The 17999-nt window shown below is 44.0% G+C and overlaps 1 protein-coding gene across 1 annotated transcript in view; it reads left to right on the forward strand.

Annotated features, from left to right (window-relative positions):
* Dpp6 (dipeptidyl peptidase like 6) overlaps positions 1 to 17999 on the forward strand; it is a 613823-nt gene that overhangs the window by 348229 nt on the left and 247595 nt on the right. Inside the window, exon 4 of the mRNA XM_028774777.1 lies at positions 14662 to 14756. Coding sequence (XP_028630610.1) covers positions 14662 to 14756 — 95 coding nt within the window. The remainder of the gene's footprint in view (positions 1 to 14661; positions 14757 to 17999) is intronic.

Raw genomic sequence — 17999 nt, forward strand, 5'->3', positions numbered from 1 at the left:
TGTGTGTGTGTGTGTGTGTGTGTGTGTGTGTGTGTGTGTGTGTGTGTTGGCATAGACCTGTAATCTCCACACTTTGGAGACTGAGTCAGTGGAATTAGCAAAAATTATGGGCCTGTCTTTGACTATATAAAGAGACATTGTCTGTCAAAAATAATAGATTAAATTTAATTAATATATTAGTTAACCGATAAGATTGGCCTTTCCTGCGACATAATATTTGGTATTAGACAAATATCCTGTCAACTTTTCAACAAAAGTTGGTTTCACAAGTTGGCTACTGGTTTGGATGAGCAGTGTCTATAGAAGGCTTGTGTGTGGCAGATGTGATCAGTCCCTGACTGGGAGATCTACCCTTTGAGTGGTAATCAGATCATGAGGCCCTGAACTGATAAATTAGTACCTTACTGACAATAGGTTGTTTAGATGAGAAGCCTAGCTGGAAAAGCTGGTCCTGGGGTGGCGGAGGTAGGAGAATGCCCTAATAAGATACACCCTGGCCCTGGGCCTTTTTTATTCTCTGCTTCCCAGCAGCCATGAGGAGAGCAGACTCTGCCCCATGCTCCTGTGACCATGGTATTTATTCTGCCTGCCCTTAGGCCCCAAGCAGTAGACACAGCCAATAGGTTCTCTGAAAGTATGAACCAAAATAACTCTTTGTTCCTTTAAATTGTTTCTCCCACATATTTGCCATGGCAGCAAAGGCTGGCCACCTTTGCGACTCCAAAGGTCCTTACCTGAAGAGCTTCAACAGGAGCCACAAATGTAGAATGTCTGACTTGACCATTGCTTTATGTTATTGAATTTACAATTCACTGGAACCAGGGGCCTATTACCCAGAAACTGGTACATCCATGTGCCTGAGCTGCCAAAGAACAAGCCAGGTCCGTGTGACTCACTGTAAATAGGAGCTCTCAGAGTAGGACTCCATACCATAGCAAATACAGCCACGGGGAGGCTTGGCCTTTCCAAACTCTTTTATGAGTATAATAGTGGAGACTGGGTTTTCTTTTCTTCTCCTTGTACACTTTAATCAGTTTTGACATTCAAATTGTCGTAATCAGCCACCAGCCACCTTCAGACAGGAAGTGTTTGTATTCACACACCAGGACACTTGTGGCTCGTAGTTGTAGCCAGCCAGCAGCCACAAGTAGAACAGGTTCACCTGAAAAGAGGGCTGGGAACAAAAAGGGGACAGAGAACAAGAAAAGATGAAGCCAAGACAAAGTTCTCTGATCAAGGCTCGATGTTTTAATGTTCAGCTTTCAATTTAAAGGGGAAGACCCCGCCCGAACTCTTCCTAGTTTCAGCCAGGAGAGATGGGTAGGATAATCTGTTCTTGGTCATGGGTCACAGCCGCAGATAACTCAAGGCAAGCCCAGGGGCAGTTCTTCTTTCAAGTTCCTGTAGCAGGATGTACGTGCAGCCAAGGTGGGTGACTCCACCTTGGTGTCTATTGACATGCAGCCAAGGTGGCTAGTTCCACCTAGGTCCTATTATTTGGTCTGTTGTGGTTAACAAGGTCTCTCAGGCCTGCTCAAGGCTGGAGAAGAACACACATAGAGTCAGATGGCTCTACTTGACTCTGGCAAGTTTTGCACAGGCAGCTGGATTCAAAATGGCCTCCTTATTGGTAGCTAAGACCTCTCTGCTTCTTGGCTCAGGCCCATTCATCCTCGTGATGGTCAGAGAACCGAGCCTGGGCACCTACAACTGGGCAGAGTCTCAGCGGCCTTGTGCTCTCACTGGCCAATCAAAATCGTGTGCTTGGTCCAGGGAAGTTAGCATAGGACTTGGTCAGTTCTTGTCTTTCACCATGTGGATTCCAGGGGTAAAACTTGCATCATCAGGCTTACCTACAAACACTTTTCCCTGCTGAGCCATCTCTCAGCTCTGTATTTCCTCTCAGAAATGCAATCCCCAATGCCAACTGTCTAAGCACTGCTGACTTGACGTTTGGAAGCTAGAACAGAAACAGTGCTCAGTTTACTGTAGTTGGGTCTGTCCATCTAGATTGAACACCACCATGTCTGCCTCCACATTCGCAACCCCAAACTCTGACTTAAGAGCAAAAACTTCAGCATGCAGGCTTGTGACCAGTGGTCACTGGAGAAATAGGGAAAAACACCATGACTGAAGCTTTCAATGAACTTGGATAACCTCCGAAAATGCATGTCATCTCAGAAGCCCAGAGAGATGAACAGGGAGCACAAGGCCACGTGGACCCACATCCAGTTCAGCTGCATTTAAAAAGTTACAGAGCTGTAACACCAATTTTAAGTTTTTCCTAGTCTTTACTATGAGAAATTTAAATTTTAAGCAAGTTCATAGCCAGATTTCCACAAATTAATATTCTACAAAATAATAACTTATTATTTTACTTATTTTTATAATTTCACACATGTGTATAATATAGTGTATCATAGTCATATCCCATAATCCTCTATGTCTTCCTCCCACTCCTACTGACCATTCTCTTTACCAAACACTCCCTCTTACTTGCATGTCTTTATGTGCAGAGCTCTTGCAGATAGCATGCTGCTTGGGTTGTTTTGACAGCTTAAACAAGACTCATCTGGGAAGAGGGACTATCGACTGATTGAGAGGTTGCCTCCATCCAGTTGGCCTGTAGGCAAGTCTGTGGGTCGTCTTCTTGATTGGTGTGGAAGCTCACTTGACAGTGCCCTCTCCGGGAAGGTGGTCCTGGACAGTGTAAGAAAACAGGCTGAGCAAGGCATGGGGAAAACAAGTCAGTGATCCACATTCCTCCATGGCCTCAGCTTCAGGTCTCCACTCCAGCTTCCTGCCTTCACAACCCTTGCTGATGCCGGGAAGTTGTAAGATAAAATATCTTCCTTTATAAGATGGATTTGCTCACGGCGGTTTAATCATAGCACCAAAAATCAAACTAATGCAGGTGTCCTAACTGCAATGACATCACGAGAGAGTGCCATGTTATATCTGGAAGACTGTTTCACAGTCCTGCCCATCCTCCGCTCTTACAGTGTTCTACACCCTCTTGGATGTGATGTTTCCTGAGCCTCCATAGGGGTGATAGAGATGTCACACTTAATGTTGAACATCCAACAGTCACTGATTCTCTGCACTTTGACCAGTCTCTGCACTGACTGTTGACCACTGCCAAAGAAGCTTCTCTGGCCAAGGCTGAGAGCAGCACTGGTCTCTGGTTATAAACATAAGTATTTAGAAGACACCTTGATATGATCATTTAACAGCATGTCTGTAGGAGGCTCCCTGCCAAGGCTGGCAAATTAGACAGATTATTTCTTAAACACCAGTCCTGGTTTTGCTGTGTGCTGAACTCCCCCACCTGGAAGCAAACCACATACACTATGTCATTTTTACCCTTTGACTCTGTATGAAAGGCATCTATAAAACAGGAAGACTCACCCTGTTAAACAGAAAAACAGTCTCCATATCTTCCCTTAAAACATTTACAAAGTGCCAACCTGGAGAGAGGAGGTGGGCACCAAGCCCCACCCCCTGCCCAGGAGATATTGCAAACTGACAGCTTCCATGAGAGGGAGGGTTCAGATTTCTTTAAAGGTGTGACCCCTAGTAGGTTGATGGCGCTTCAGGGGACAGTCCCACACCTATGAGTATATGGACAGCACAGATTGGATTTGAAGGGGCTTAAAGAAAAATATATAATATTTTTGAGTTTGGAATGGGCGATAGATCTGGGAGGAGCTGGGGAAGAGAGAGGTGAATATGGTCAAAGTAGTACATGAATTCTCAAAAATCCTAACAGTATTAAAAATGAAAGCTTCTCAGCAGCATCAAATATCCTCTTAGTGTTTCCGTTTCTGATTGTCACATAAACATCACTATTTGTTGAAGAAACCATGCCACCTCCGCCGCTACTTCACAGATTCCTATTTGTGTCTGTGTGCCGTTGTTAAAATGCCCCTTGGCATTGTGTATGTCCTGTAATTTCGAATAACTGAGTCTGCTAACTGGATTGCATGATGCCTCTGTGACAGTCTTGCTTTCGTAGCTCACGTTGCATTAACCCGTGATAGTCATCTTTGAGAGGCACTTCACAGCGATCGGACTTTCCCTTGGGTCATTTGCAGTCACCACTGACTTGTTAGGGTGTGTTCTGTATCCATCAGCCTCTTCCCTTCAACAAGTCTGCTTCGACCACTTATTTTAGCTACTCAGCACGTGGTTCGTGTTTAAAAAAAAAAAAATGTTGTGATTGTTGTGATGGATTTTTAGTTCGCCCCCTACCGGTGACCAGTGGGATCCATTGTCTCCAGTGCTTGTGATGGGTTTTAGTGCGCCCCTACTGGTGACCAATGGGTTACACTGTCGTTGGTGTCTTACTGAGTTCGTAGATGTGTACTGGTTGACTATGAGGCGTTTGAGTCCATCCAATACAGTGGTTGTTCTTAAGCCCGCCTGCGAAGAAGGAGCCTTTTCAAGTTAGTCTTTGAGGTTGCTTCTGTCATGACCATGGAGTCAGTCATTTGTAGAAAGAATCCGGATACATTGGTGGGAATGACATGATATGTGACTGTATATTTGCTCTCACCTCTCTCACTCCTGTCCGCCAACCCTTGACACACACACACACACACACACACACACTTTCTACAAGTTTTTTTGCCATATGTATGTCTTCTTGTTTTGTTGTGTGATGCTTGACTTTAACCAGAATCGACTGTATGGTCACCATTTTGAAGCCTGGTGAGCTCACTACTTGTTACACAGATGAAGTCAATGGCTATCCGGTCATCAGAACCCATCGTATGCAAGTAGTACAGCCCCTCCCTGATCCGTGATTGACAGGCCCAGTGCTGGCAACCACAGCTGCTTGGGCTCTTGTTTGCAATGAAGATGGCGTTTTACATCTCCTTTCCCAATCTCCAGATCTTATATTCTTTCTACTTTCTCTTTTAAAAATGATCCGTGAGCGTTAGAGGGAGTCATATAAATGCTGTGCTTAGGAATGAACATTAAGCTGTAATTTATTCTAAGCATCTTGAAGCCACAGTTTTCTAGATCTACCACTGTTCTTTGCAAAGGGAAGCTTCTCTGGTTAAGGTCCAGAGCAGCATTTTGCCTGCGTTAGAAACCATGCACACACACACACACACACATGCACATGCATGCTAGTGGACACTATGGATCAAAATTACAATGCAGGTATCCCAGGAGGCCAGGAGAGGGGATCAGATCCCCTGGAGCTGGAGTCACCCTTGGTGCTGGGAACCAATCTCCAATCCTCTATGAGGGCTATGCATACTCTTAACCACTGAGCCATCTCTCCATTCCCCCTAGACATAAATATTTAGTTTGGTGCTATGTGGATTTAGGTAAACCATACTTATGATTTTTTTTTTAATGCATGAGCTTTAGGCAAAGCAAGTACCATGTAAAGTCAGGTGGCAGAGTCTGTTCTGAGGAAATGACTGGAATGTAATTTTCGGAAAATGCAGAAAATAATCTGTTATAGCTGTTGAGTATTTTCATCTGTCAGTTTGAGAGAGTGAAGTGAGGAGTGAATCCCCTCTTTCTGAGACACCCATGTCACCATCCCTAGTTCATCTAATTATCTGAGCACTGGAGAATTGTATTGTACATGGAATAATGACAGTAAGGATGCCCTTGAAGTGCAGAGAGCTGGACTTTTGGCACAGGACAATAACTAGCAGTTAGTGCTTCCCTAAGCTTTTGGTCAGAATCTCTCAGACTCTTGTCCTTGGGACCTCTGAGAGGATGCCTTTTGAGATTTATTTCCTTGTCACTGTGGTATCAAATGCATGTCCCTGTGTGACATCATCTCCCTGTTCCTGTGTGACATCATCTCCCTGTTCCTGTGTGACATCATCTCCCTGCTCCTGTGTGACATCATCTCCCTTTCCCATGGTATCAAATGTACTTCCCTGTGCGACATCACCTCCCTGTCCCTGTGTGACTTCATATTTCTTTCTCTGTATGACATCATCCCGATGTCCTTTTGTGACTTCATATTTCTCTCTGTGTGTTACATCATCTTCCTTTCCCTTGGCATCAAATGTACTTTCCTGTGTGATATCACCTCCCTGTCTATGGCATCAAATGCTATTCCTTGTGTGATGCTATTCCTTGTCCTGTTACACCATCTCCCTGTACCTATGTGGCATTTCCTCACATAATTACAGGGATAAAAAACTCTGGCAACATCTCATGAAGAGGCACAAAAAGTGTAATCTGGAAACCCACTACATCCATCCCTATTTTGCATAACTCTGCCTCTGACACACCTCTTCCCTCTCAGGCCTCTGCTCCCCAGGGTGGTTCTGCAGGTGGTTTCTCAGGGAAGGGTGATATTTGATGGATCAGTCTGATGACTGTATTAATTTGTTCAAATTATTGTGCATTTATTGAACAGCCGGTTTCACAGCTGTCACTCATCCAGCTGTTAAAAAAGCAGTGAGTGTGACCTGTTTGATAACTTCGTGCTCCTGAACAGAGCTGAGCACAGCTGGCCCTGGCAAGCTGGATGAGTGTGGGTCAGATGAGCAGTGGGTGAAAGCACAGAGGGACTGAGTCTGCAGGCAGAATCAGGAGCACCTCACACTGGAGGAGACCTTCATGCTGAGCCCAGGATGTCCTCTCCTGATCAAGGCAAGCAGAGGTAATGTTAGTGGAAGCACAGGGGCCTGACAGGCATGGTGGACCAGTTCAGGGATGGCAGATGTATCCATGAGAAAAGGGATTCTGGCAAGAATATGAGGGACTGTGAACAGGAGGCTCAAGAATTTGGCTGAAATCACTTCTGCAGAAGACATCATTTTTAAAAAGGGGAAGGAAAGATTTCAAATGTCATTTTTATTTATTCTTTTACTTTAGCTAATTCTGTTCTTTCATAGTATACTAAATATAATCATTCAAAACTGAAAAGCTGGTGATTGGAACACACAGAACATTGTGTGCTATAAGGAAGTAAGACTATCGGGCTGATAGACCAGTCTACAGTGAGGTGAACGGTCGCCAGGGCTGGGGGCAGGGCAGCCACCCTAGACATGAGGAAACTGTAATTTGAGAGGTTGTAAGAGAGAGAAATCAGCATAGAGAGGTACAAAGGCATTTCTAGCGAGCATCCCACACAGCTTTGATGGGCCCACAGAGCACTTAGGTGCGGGAAGACCCAAAGCACATTAGCCAAAAGTGAAATAGCGATGTCATGAATGAAAATGTTGCCCCAGAAGCAAAGCAGCTTCACTCAGCCAAGAAGGTTGTAGGCTCCAGCAGAGGGAGTCGGGGCAGTGGGCAAGAAATGGGGCAGTGGGAGGAGCCAGGGTAGTGGACAGGAGCCAATAGCAGTGGGTAGGAACTGGGACAGTGGGAGAAGCCAGGGGCAGTGGGAGGAGCCAGGGTAGTAAACAGGAGCCTGGGTAGTGGGCAGAAGACAAGGTCAGTAGCCAGGACCCGGGGTAGTGAGTTGACAGAGATGCATATATTTAGAGACTTGTCATACAGAAACCACCAGGGACAGTGGGCAGGACCTGGGGCAGTGGGTTGACAGAGATGCACATTTTTAGAGACTTGTCATACGGAAACCACCAGGGGCAGTGGGGTAGGAGCTGGGGCAGTGGGCAGGAGCCAATGTTGAAAATCCATGTTGTCTAGTATAAGACCCCAAAGTTCCAGACTATCAAAGAACCAAGGAAGACTTCCCATAGGAGGGAAGAATATGAGTCAAGTCTGCCCTTAGAAATAGTGATCACGGGAGCGTTAACGGAATTTTGTTTATTGCCTTGCTTTTTCTTTGACTATTTGTGTTTATTGTCTTGCTAGTTCTTTGACTATTTGCATCTATTGAACTGACCTTAATATTTGCATGTAATTAAAATGGTATAAAAGCAAAAAGGAGGAGGGGGATGGGTGGGGGTTTCAAGGGAGGGGAAATGGGGAAAGGGGATGGCATCTGAAATGTAAATAAATAAAAAATCCAATAAAAAAAGAAAAAAATGAAGCAGAGTCTGGAACCAAGAACGCTGTGCTAGAGAATTGTCATGAGCATGTGTTCAGTGAACAGAAACTCCGGCAGAGAAATGTGAGGTCTAGATAGGAAAACAGACATGATAAGCAAGATGGAGGTTTCTAAATGGAAAAAGATAAATTACATGGCTGAGAAGTTGAATTGGTTGCCTTGATCCTCCATGAATAACTATGGCAGAGGACTGAGGTGACCTTGATGGCAGTCCAGGAAAAGTTATCCCAGGCAGACATAGAAGAAAGTGTGTTAAGGAAGGAGAGGGCGATAGCTAGGTAGGTAAGATGTGAGAACAGGTATCTGGATTCCCCCATCATCCACATAATTGCTGGGTAGGAGTGGGGACCACCTATACTTCCAGAGACAGGACCAAAGGGTAAGCCAGCCAGGTAGACTCTCTGAATCAGGAAGGTCAAGATTCAATGGAGAGTCTTGCTTCAGTGAACAATGTGGAGGGTAATAGAAGAAGACTCCCTATTTGCACACATGTGCATGGACATCTGCACATACATGTGCACCCCCCCACACACACACACAAATCCACATACCATACATACAGACAGACACAAAGACAGACAGACAGAGGGGGAGAGAGAAAATGTGAATAAGAAGCTGGGAGGTGTTATCAAACTCCCCAGTGTTTATACAATTGGAAAACAAGAAAGAAAAGAGATAAAGAGGTCAAAATGGATAGTTGGAAATGTGGTTCAGGTGTGTCTCGGCTACTTTTATATTGCTGTCTAGAGACACAGTGACCAAGGCAACTTACAGAAGGCAGCATTTAATTGGGACCTTATAGTTTCAGAGGGTGAGTCTGTGACCATCATAATGAGAATCATGGGAACAGGCAAGCAGGCATGGTGCTGGAGCAGTAGCTGAAAGCTTACATTCTGATCAGCAAGTTAGAGAAACAGGGCAAACTAGGCCTGGCATTGGCTTTTAAACCTCTTAGCCCACCCCACAGACCTGTTCCAACAAGGCCACGCCTCCTAATCCTTCCCAAACAGTTCCATCAACTGTGGGCCAAGCATGTAAGCAGAGCCTGGAGACCACTCTCAAGGCCTGACAGAAGATGCACATTTTTAGAGACTTGGCATACAGAAACTACCAGACAAAGTCTCCCAGAGGCCCACTCTATAGTTCATATTTTGTGTGTCAAAACCAACACAAAAGCACCAAACAAAGATGACGCTGGGAGCCAGGAAACATTCAATCCAATCCGGTTTTCCTGTTAGAAGCCATGTCGGTCAGAAGTGAGTGGAGCAAGTCTTCAAAAGTGATTAAAGAAGGAAAGAAAAAAAAAGGAAGAAATTGTAAAATTATCTACCTGGAAATATGTATTTAAAAGACATCTTTCAAAAATACAGAGGAAAGGGAGACATTTTCAGAAAAGATAAACAAGCTGGTTACCAGTGAACCCATGCAACCAGAGAGCGTAAGAAACTCTTCAAACACAAGAAATGGTACTCAGTGGGAACCCAGGACTGATACTAGAAACAGGCAGCATTAGAAATTAGAAAGGATGGGTGCAGAATAAGATGACTTCATTTTTTACAGCATTTCACCTTTAACATATTGCAATAGGCAAAAATGATAGCATTGTCTTCTGGAATGCGTGAGGCTTGTTGGCGCAGTGTTCATGACAGCTGCAGTAAAATGGGAATAGATGGGCCCTGGAGGCTCAAGAGATTTTTCTACATTTCATAAGAAGTAGAGTTTGTCAGCTGTGAAGAGTTAAAGGCTTATATTACAATCACTAGGGTAGCCACAGCCAAACTAGTGTAATAAAATGCAGCTAAAATTGGTAAATAGAGACACATTTGAGTTTTCTGCCAAGTCACTTGCTGGGGCTTTTGCTTTTGCTGCTGTGTTTTCTAGGATCTTACTCCAAAAATCACTGCCCAAGTCAATGTTTTATTACATCCTCTAAAATTTTAATTAAGTATGTGTGTGTGTGTGTGTTTGCACGTGCATGCACATGTGAGCACAATAGTATTTTCACTATAGCTGCTTTGACACAGGTTTTGAAATAGGGGTATGGTGTCCTCAACTTTGTGTATTTTTATTGAGCATTGTCTTGCCAAGGTGAGATTCTTTGTGGCGCTGCATGAATTTACGATTTTTGTTAACTTCTGTAAAAAAAAATAAAATGACATTAAAATTTGCATACAGATTGTGTTACATCTGTAGATCAATTTGAGTAATATGAAATGACTAATTATACAGTTCACCATGTTAAAATTTTTGAGATTGAGGCCCAGAGAAGTGACTCAGTGGTTCAGAGTCCTCACTGCTCCCTCAGGAGGATTAGATTTTTCTGTCCCAGCAACCACCACAGAGATGGCTCACCAATGCCTGTAACTCAAGCTCCAAGGAATCTGTTGCCCTCTTCTGTCCTCTGCTGAGGCACCTGAACATACATGTTCACATACATGTACACAGTAACATGCATAAATAAAATAAAGTAAACCTGTTTTAATTGTAAGACCTAGGAGCTAAAGAATGTCTTGGCAGTTAAGAGCATAGGCTGCTCTTCCGGGAGATCTGAGCTCAGGTTCAGCACTCACAGTGGACTCCTCACAACTTCCTGCAACCACAGTTGCAGGGAACCCAAGGCATTCTTCCAGCCTCCATTAGCATAGGCATACATTCACAGAGACACACAACACACACAGCCATAAACAAAACAAAAGTCTATCTTTTAAAATATGTGAGATGCATCTGTTGCCATCCATAGAAGCAAATTGGTTAGCTTTGACAGCATTTTTTTTTTGGAAAGGGTGGAAACTATTACACCAAAGACCCAGTGCTCACCCTTAAAATGCTAGAAAAAAAGACCATATTAAGGCTAAAGTAAACACAACAAAAAGAACTAGAGAAGAAAGTAGCTGAATCATGAAGTCAAGGGCTGAGATGGAAATGATGTTGTCAAAATGATACTCTTTGCAAAAGTCAATAAAACCAATGAATATCTATAGTCTGGAGGGATAAGCTTACAAACTGCCCTTTCCAGAAAACATGTTATCCTATGAAATCATAAGCTATCAACCTCCTAAAATGGTAATCACGTGGTATTAGTAGCAAAGTTTATACTGCTAGGATCAAGGCAAGAGACCCCCAAATACAACACACCAGGATCCAACGCTCACTACAATAGTGGAAGCAGGAGTCCACTGGCCTGTCCTCCTTTCCGAAGCAGGATGCCAAGGATTCTATGAATTGCTCTAAAGCAAGTCCTAAAGCCACTCAAGAAGTACCTTCCTGACATGCATAGAAATGGGGGTGCTCCTATCACTGAAGGACAAAGGACAGGGGCAGGGAGCACACAGGTTGTCACTGTGTGATCAGACTCCCTTGGTCCCATCCTGTTTCCACTAGCCCAAAGCTTAGAAAAAGATACACGCTTCCCCTATTTCCCTGATTCTCCCCTTAAGTGTCTTGTTCAATAAAACTCTTTTTTTATTAATTTTTTCACTTTCCTCTTGTTCATCTGCCCTTTTACTATGAATGGGAAAAGAAATGTCTTCCTTTCTATACTCTTTTTAAAATGTTTCAAGGTTGTTAACTGCTACATGATGCTTTTCCTCCAATACTGAAGTCACCACGTGAGTTTTTGGACAGTTTTCTTGAGTGATCCACATTATCAAAACAGACCCAAGAATAAGTAGAAAATGTAAATGGCTCCGTGTCAAGTGAAGAACTTAAGTTGGGGATCTCGAACCTTCCTCCAAGAAAACCTGAGTCCCAGATGGTGTAATTTAAAAATACGCAAATCCAGGCTACATTTGTTTATAAGGTAGAGCTGCTCCAAATACTTCTCAACTCGTGTGATGAAACCAATAATGCTCTTACTCTAGAGCTACACAAGCTAAGCCCCAGGCAAAAGAACCAAAGCTAGTCACTACTCCCCATGATGCCATAGGCAAGAGCCTGAGCCAGGCATCGTAAGATTAGAACCAAGACTCTGGGAAGCAGCATATTATAGCGCTGGAACTGGTCCTGTGAGTACATCTAAAACCACAACTCCTTGGATTGACAAAAACTCACATGGTGACCTCAGTGTTGGGGGAAAAGCATTATATAGTAGTTAACAACCTTAAAACGTAAGACCACCCAACAATAAAGCAATAGAAGATCACAGACTCAGACTCTCAAATTCAATAGTGAAGTGCCCCCCCCCCCCATCTAACATCAAAATAAAGCAGATGTGCCTCTTCAAGTCTCTGGCGTTGACCCTGGTATTCTGATGATGTTCCCCAGGCCTAGAACCGTGTCTGTCCTGTGTTAACTGACCTGGTTTTGGAAGTAAAAATCCTCTTAAGGAATCTCTCTTTTTTTTTTAATGGACTATGAATAAAACTTACAGTGAGTAAAGCTGCAATAATGACAATTAATTTTATATTAATCAATAGAAATAATCAAATAATAGCTAAGTGATTATTGCAATGCCATAAAATGTCAGAGAGTTTGTGGCTGACATATGACCTGATGATCAAAATCCATCTCCTAAAAATGACTTTAGTGTCAACATGACTCTTAGGAGACAGAAATACATTGTGGACCAGGAAAACAAACTGTATTGGTTAGTTCTTCTCAGTCTGACACCAAGTGGAGTCAGTTTGCAAGAGCAAACCTTGAAGGATTCCATCCCAAAGACTGGGCTGTAGCAACATGTATGGGGCATTTTCTTGACTAATCGTTGATGTGGAAGGGCCTATGCATAGGAGGTACCAGTCCTGGGAGATGGTCCTAGGTGGTGTAAAAAGCAAGCCATGGGGAACAGGCCAGTAAGCAGCACTCCTCCATGGTCTCTGCATCAACTACTGCCTCCAGGTTCCTACCTTGGGTTCTTTCTCTGACCTCCCTTCCCCAGTGCCACATCATCTTTGACATATATTAGTGTAAAAAGTTTGATATGTCTACATGTAATCTAGAATCCACAGATGAGAGAAATCACAGGGCATTGCCTTTCTGAATCTCACTCATATCAGTCAATATAACAATCTGCTGTTGTACCCCCAAAGTACATGACATAGAGTTGAAGGAAATTGTCTTTTTTAAACACCCCAATTCTCCTTTTGTGTCTCTGACTCCAAATCCAACTCCTCTTCCTCCTCTTCCTCCTCTTCCTCCTCTTCCTCCTCTTCTTCCTCTTCCTCCTCCTCTTCCTCCTCTCTTCTTTTCAGATTATTCACCTTCTTCTCTTGGGTCTTTTGCTTGTTTGTTTCTTTGGGCAGTTTTTAGGGTTGCTGTTGTTTTAACTTATCAAACAGGTTTGTTGAGCAGGTGTGGAGATGGCTTCCCTACGGAGGTGGTGGTTCTTAGAACAGAGCCATTGCCTGTTAAAAGTCACTGTTAGGGACACTCACCTGTGTTATGAGGCACTGTTCTAACCTCCCAGGTGAACACAGATTAGACTGACAGATTCACCCATTTTGGGGCCTGAGAGATGGCTCAATGATTAACAGTGCTTACTGCCCTTGCACAGGATCTGAGTTCAGTTCCCAGCTTCCATATTAGATAGCTTACGACTACCTGGGACTCCATCTTCAGGGGATCTGATACCCTCCTCTGACTTCTAGAGGCTCCCACACAGATACAAGCATATATATAAAAGGAATCTTTTTTTAAAAAAAATTCATTCATTGTGAAAGCTAGATTATGAATGGAGATAGGTCTGTGCCAGATTAAGTGGCAAGCCCTTTCTGTGGGCTCTGTATAAAACAGATACACAGCCTCCTAAGTGCTTGCTAACTGGAAACTAACCCCACACTGGGCCACCCACAGGCCCACCCTTCAGACGCTGTATTCCCCACAGGTACAGATTTGCATACACTTGTCCACTATCTAGTATGTGATCTGTTATGGGGGGTCGGTGAGTGTACATGTGGGTACATATGTGCATATGTAAGGAAAGCAGACATCCCAGGATGCTGCCCATCCTGTTATTTGAGACAGGGTGTCTCACTACTCTGGAGCTCACTGAATAGGCTGCCTAGCCACTGAGCCCCAGAGATCCACCTGTCTTTGCCACCCAAGTGCTGGAATTAGACACATGTACCTCCATTCCCAACATTTTTAAGTGGGTGCTGGGGATCAAACTCAGGATATCAGACTTTCAAAGCAAGCATATTATCCACCGAGTCATTGCCCCCAGTTATCAATTTTCTAAGGAAATAACTGGAAATTGGAGAGACAAGAGTCACTGGCAGTCGACGATAGATTCCAAAAATGCCTACGGCAGAAAACTGGGAAACCCTTCTAGAGATCCACCAGGAGCCTGAAGAGGAAAGCTGGCCTTCAGGGTGTAGCCATGGGTAATTTCAGATCCACAAGGCTGTCAGTCCCTTTGTACCAACTGTTTTGCTCTCCTGTAGTAGCAGACTCCAACCGCTTGGTGTGTCCACTCTGTATACCCTACCTAAGAAAGCCCTACATATCCTCAAACTCTACACACATGTGCTTTGCTGTCTGTGGAGAGCAGAGGTGGCTGAGGGACAAGCATCCCTGGAGGCTACACTGCTGGAGCACGAAGTAGACACTGCATTTAAAGCACCCCTCTTGAGATAACTACACAATTCATTTCACACAGGTCTATCAAACACTGAGGCAGGTTTCTGGATGACTTGTGTTTCTTTTCTATTTCCCTCTTGTAGATAAGGAATTCATCTACAGAGAACGGAAAGGGAGTGTCATACTGCGTAACGTTGAAACAAATAATTCCACGGTGTTAATAGAAGGCAAAAAAATTGTAAGTACTCTGTCTAATGACCAGGATAATTTCAGAGTGATTTTTTTTTCCCTCCTGCAAGTCAATAAAGCAGAAAATGACTTTAGGTTTCAAGTTTCGGTGGAACCGAGGAAAAGCATTAACTTGTAATACCACTGGCTGAGCAACTAAAGATAATGGGAAATTGAAAGCACACTAATTTAATAAGTTGAAAGCCGGCTTTCTTTGGTGGTCCTAAAAATTCTTCCACAGGTGTTGCAAGCAAGTGTTGCATATCAAGTGTAATTGAAAGATAAAGTCCGAGGGCTTTTCACACACAGAGCAATCACAATGAAGCCTACAGAACAATACTTCAAGAGAACTTGCTCAATCTTACTTAAGAAAATTAAATCTCTGCCTGCTCGGGGAATATTGACTTAGGCACCACGGTAGTGTCGTGATGGAGAGTGATGGGTACGGTAGGGGTTTTTATGGTTTAAAATAAGCACTAAGCCGATCTGAAAATATTATGTTTTCAGCCAGGAAGACTTGTTTTGGATTTGTGTGTGAAGATGTGGAAAGCTGACAGAGGTTCACTGTCAGAAATCATCAAAGAGGAACTGACTTTGATTCCTTGTTTGCAATGGGCTCATGCTTGGTCTCAGGGGAAGTCTCTTGCTGAAACTGAAGGGTGATCATTTTCTGGCCTGCTTCCCTTGGGGAATACAAGGAGAAAGCAAAGGTAAACCCATGAATAGTAAGAACCAGAAAATGGCAGAACTTCCAGGTCCGAGTGCAGATAAACCAGTTGAGTGAGAGTCAGGCCTGAAGAAGGATCGCAGGCTGCTGGAAAGTAGGCAAGGAGAACTGTAGAAAAAGCCAATCAGTCCCAGGAAGGCCATTTGCAGATGAGCCTCTAGGAGTTCCACAAGTCAGTGGTGTCCAGATCCAGGAGCTCTTCCCAGGGAAAGAAAGAATGTCTTCTTAACTGACCAACCATCCTGGACCCAGAGAAAGCCCTCTATTCTTAGCTCCTAGGGACAGTCAATTGTCTGTTTCATTTTCTATTGAGTTTCCTTCTACTGTGAGGATATTGTGTCTTTAACATAGATGCATCCTCCCTTTTATACAGCCTGGCCCCTCCCTGTGAGTGTGCACTCTCAGATTGGGAGTGAATCTTGGGCTTGAATCAAATCATATTCCCCATAAAGGACTAGGACAGAGAGGAATGTGCCTACCCTATTGCACTAAAATGTCATTTTGGGTACAATTATTAACAATTCATCTGATTCAGCCTACTTCAAATATCAAAGCTACAGAATTGTTTTAAAATGTTCATCAAGAGGAGAAAACAAACACTTTACTTGGTTCTGAGGATGTTGACATGTCTAGCTTGCAGCATGGATTAGTCCAAGCAGAGAGTATATGTATAGTTATGCATTCAGAAGACACAGAGCAGCCCCTAAGGTGATAGACAGATAGCTCAATGGTTAAGAGCACAGGCTATTCTTCCAGAGAATCCAGGTTCCTAGCACCCACATGGTGGTTCTCAACTGTCTGGAACTCTGGTCCCAGGGCATCCATTGCCCTCTTCTGGCCACTTCAGGCATGAGGTGTACGTGATATATAGACATACATGCAAGCAAAACATCTATGCACATAAAAAAAATCTTTAAAATCAGCAGTTTTTAACAGGCCATAGTTTAACTGTGCCTGTCTTAGCAAACTAGTGAGACAATCTCAGAATCCATCATAGGTACAGAAAATTTTTTATCTCATACATTAACTGGCTTATTCTAATTACCAGTCTTTATTGTATTAAAGTATCACAAGTGCACTAATTTACAAACATTTATTGGACACTGAATATGTGCAATCTGATCAATGGCTATTTTTTTTTCACCCAATGCCACATGTAAATGCTGCCAGAAACGAGATTTTAAAAAAGAGACACTGAATAAATGTCGTTTTGTGGCCTGTACTGTAATTCAGATGCAAAATCTGGCTTAATGTCTTCTCAACATGCTTACTTTTCCAAGTGTTTGTGCCCCTGTTTCTTTGTTTCCAAGTTGAAAATAATTTCTCCTGCCATCCTGGAACACAGGGGACTCTTGTGAGACCCAAGAATAGGATACCTGCTCACTGTGTATCTCCCTAAGAAGGTGAGGCAGGAAGCATGGAGCATGAACACACTCTGCTCTTCTCATAGCTGTGACCAAAACCCTGGCAAGGAGCAATTTATGGGAGGGGAAGCTTATTTATGTTGATGGTCTGAGGAGGCCGCAGTCAATCCTGGCAGCAGGAGGCCCCATGGTGGCTGAATCTCAGGGCAGCTGCACAGTCACAGCTCAGTGGATTAGGAAGCTAATCTTTTGCTGCCTCGAACCCTCCAGGTCCAATCTCAGAGACCCACCCCACCTCCAAGAGGTTCCACAATCCTCTCAAACAGCCCCACCAACCCTGGAGGAATAGCCCACCTTGTAACTCCTTCTATTGACCAATAGGTGGTCCGTTCTCAACTGAATTCCAGAGATCTTGAAGTTGTTTAAATTACTAAAGGCAGCCTGAAGCCTCTGTGAGGCCAATTTCGATTTTAAGATTGTTCTAGAAGACAAGTGGAGAAACAAGCTGGGAATTCTGTGGTCAGCAGAATTTTAAAATATATTCTGCAAACTCACTAACCACATTCTTTTTCCTCATCCAATTAAAAACAGTTCGGTTATAACTTTGCTTCTAGCCTCTTTCTTACCTTGAGGTAATTGGATGGGAGGACATGTGACCCTGTATCAACCCTGTAAGACGGAGCCATTTCCTTGTGACTGATAAGAACTTGGGCTGAAGCCAGAAGTGGTGGTGTATGTCTTTAATTCCATCACTTTGGAGGGAGGCAGAGGCAGATCTAGAGGGAGTACCAGGACAACCAGAGCTACATAGAGAAACTGTATCTTTTAGAGAGGAAAAGGGAGAGGGAGGGGAGGGGAGGGAGAGGGAGAGGGAAAGGGGGAGAGGGAGAAGGAGAGGGAGGAGAGGAGAGGGAGAGGGAGAGGGAAAGGGGGAGAGGGAGATGGAGAGGGAGGAGAGGAGAGGGAGAGGGAAAGGGGGAGAGGGAGAGGGAGAGAGGGAGAGGGGGAGGGGATGGGGAGAGGGAGAGAGGGAGAGGGAGGGGGAGGATGAAGAGGAAGGGGAGGGAGGGGGGGAGGAAGGAGGAAGAGGAAAAGAGGGGAGAGGGGAGAGGGGAGAGAGGGGAGAGAGGAGGGGAGAGGAGGGGAGAGAGGGGAGAGAGGG

This window comes from Grammomys surdaster, unplaced genomic scaffold, assembly GCF_004785775.1.
Source record: "Grammomys surdaster isolate TR1022 unplaced genomic scaffold, NIH_TR_1.0 242, whole genome shotgun sequence".
NCBI lineage: Eukaryota > Metazoa > Chordata > Mammalia > Rodentia > Muridae > Grammomys > Grammomys surdaster.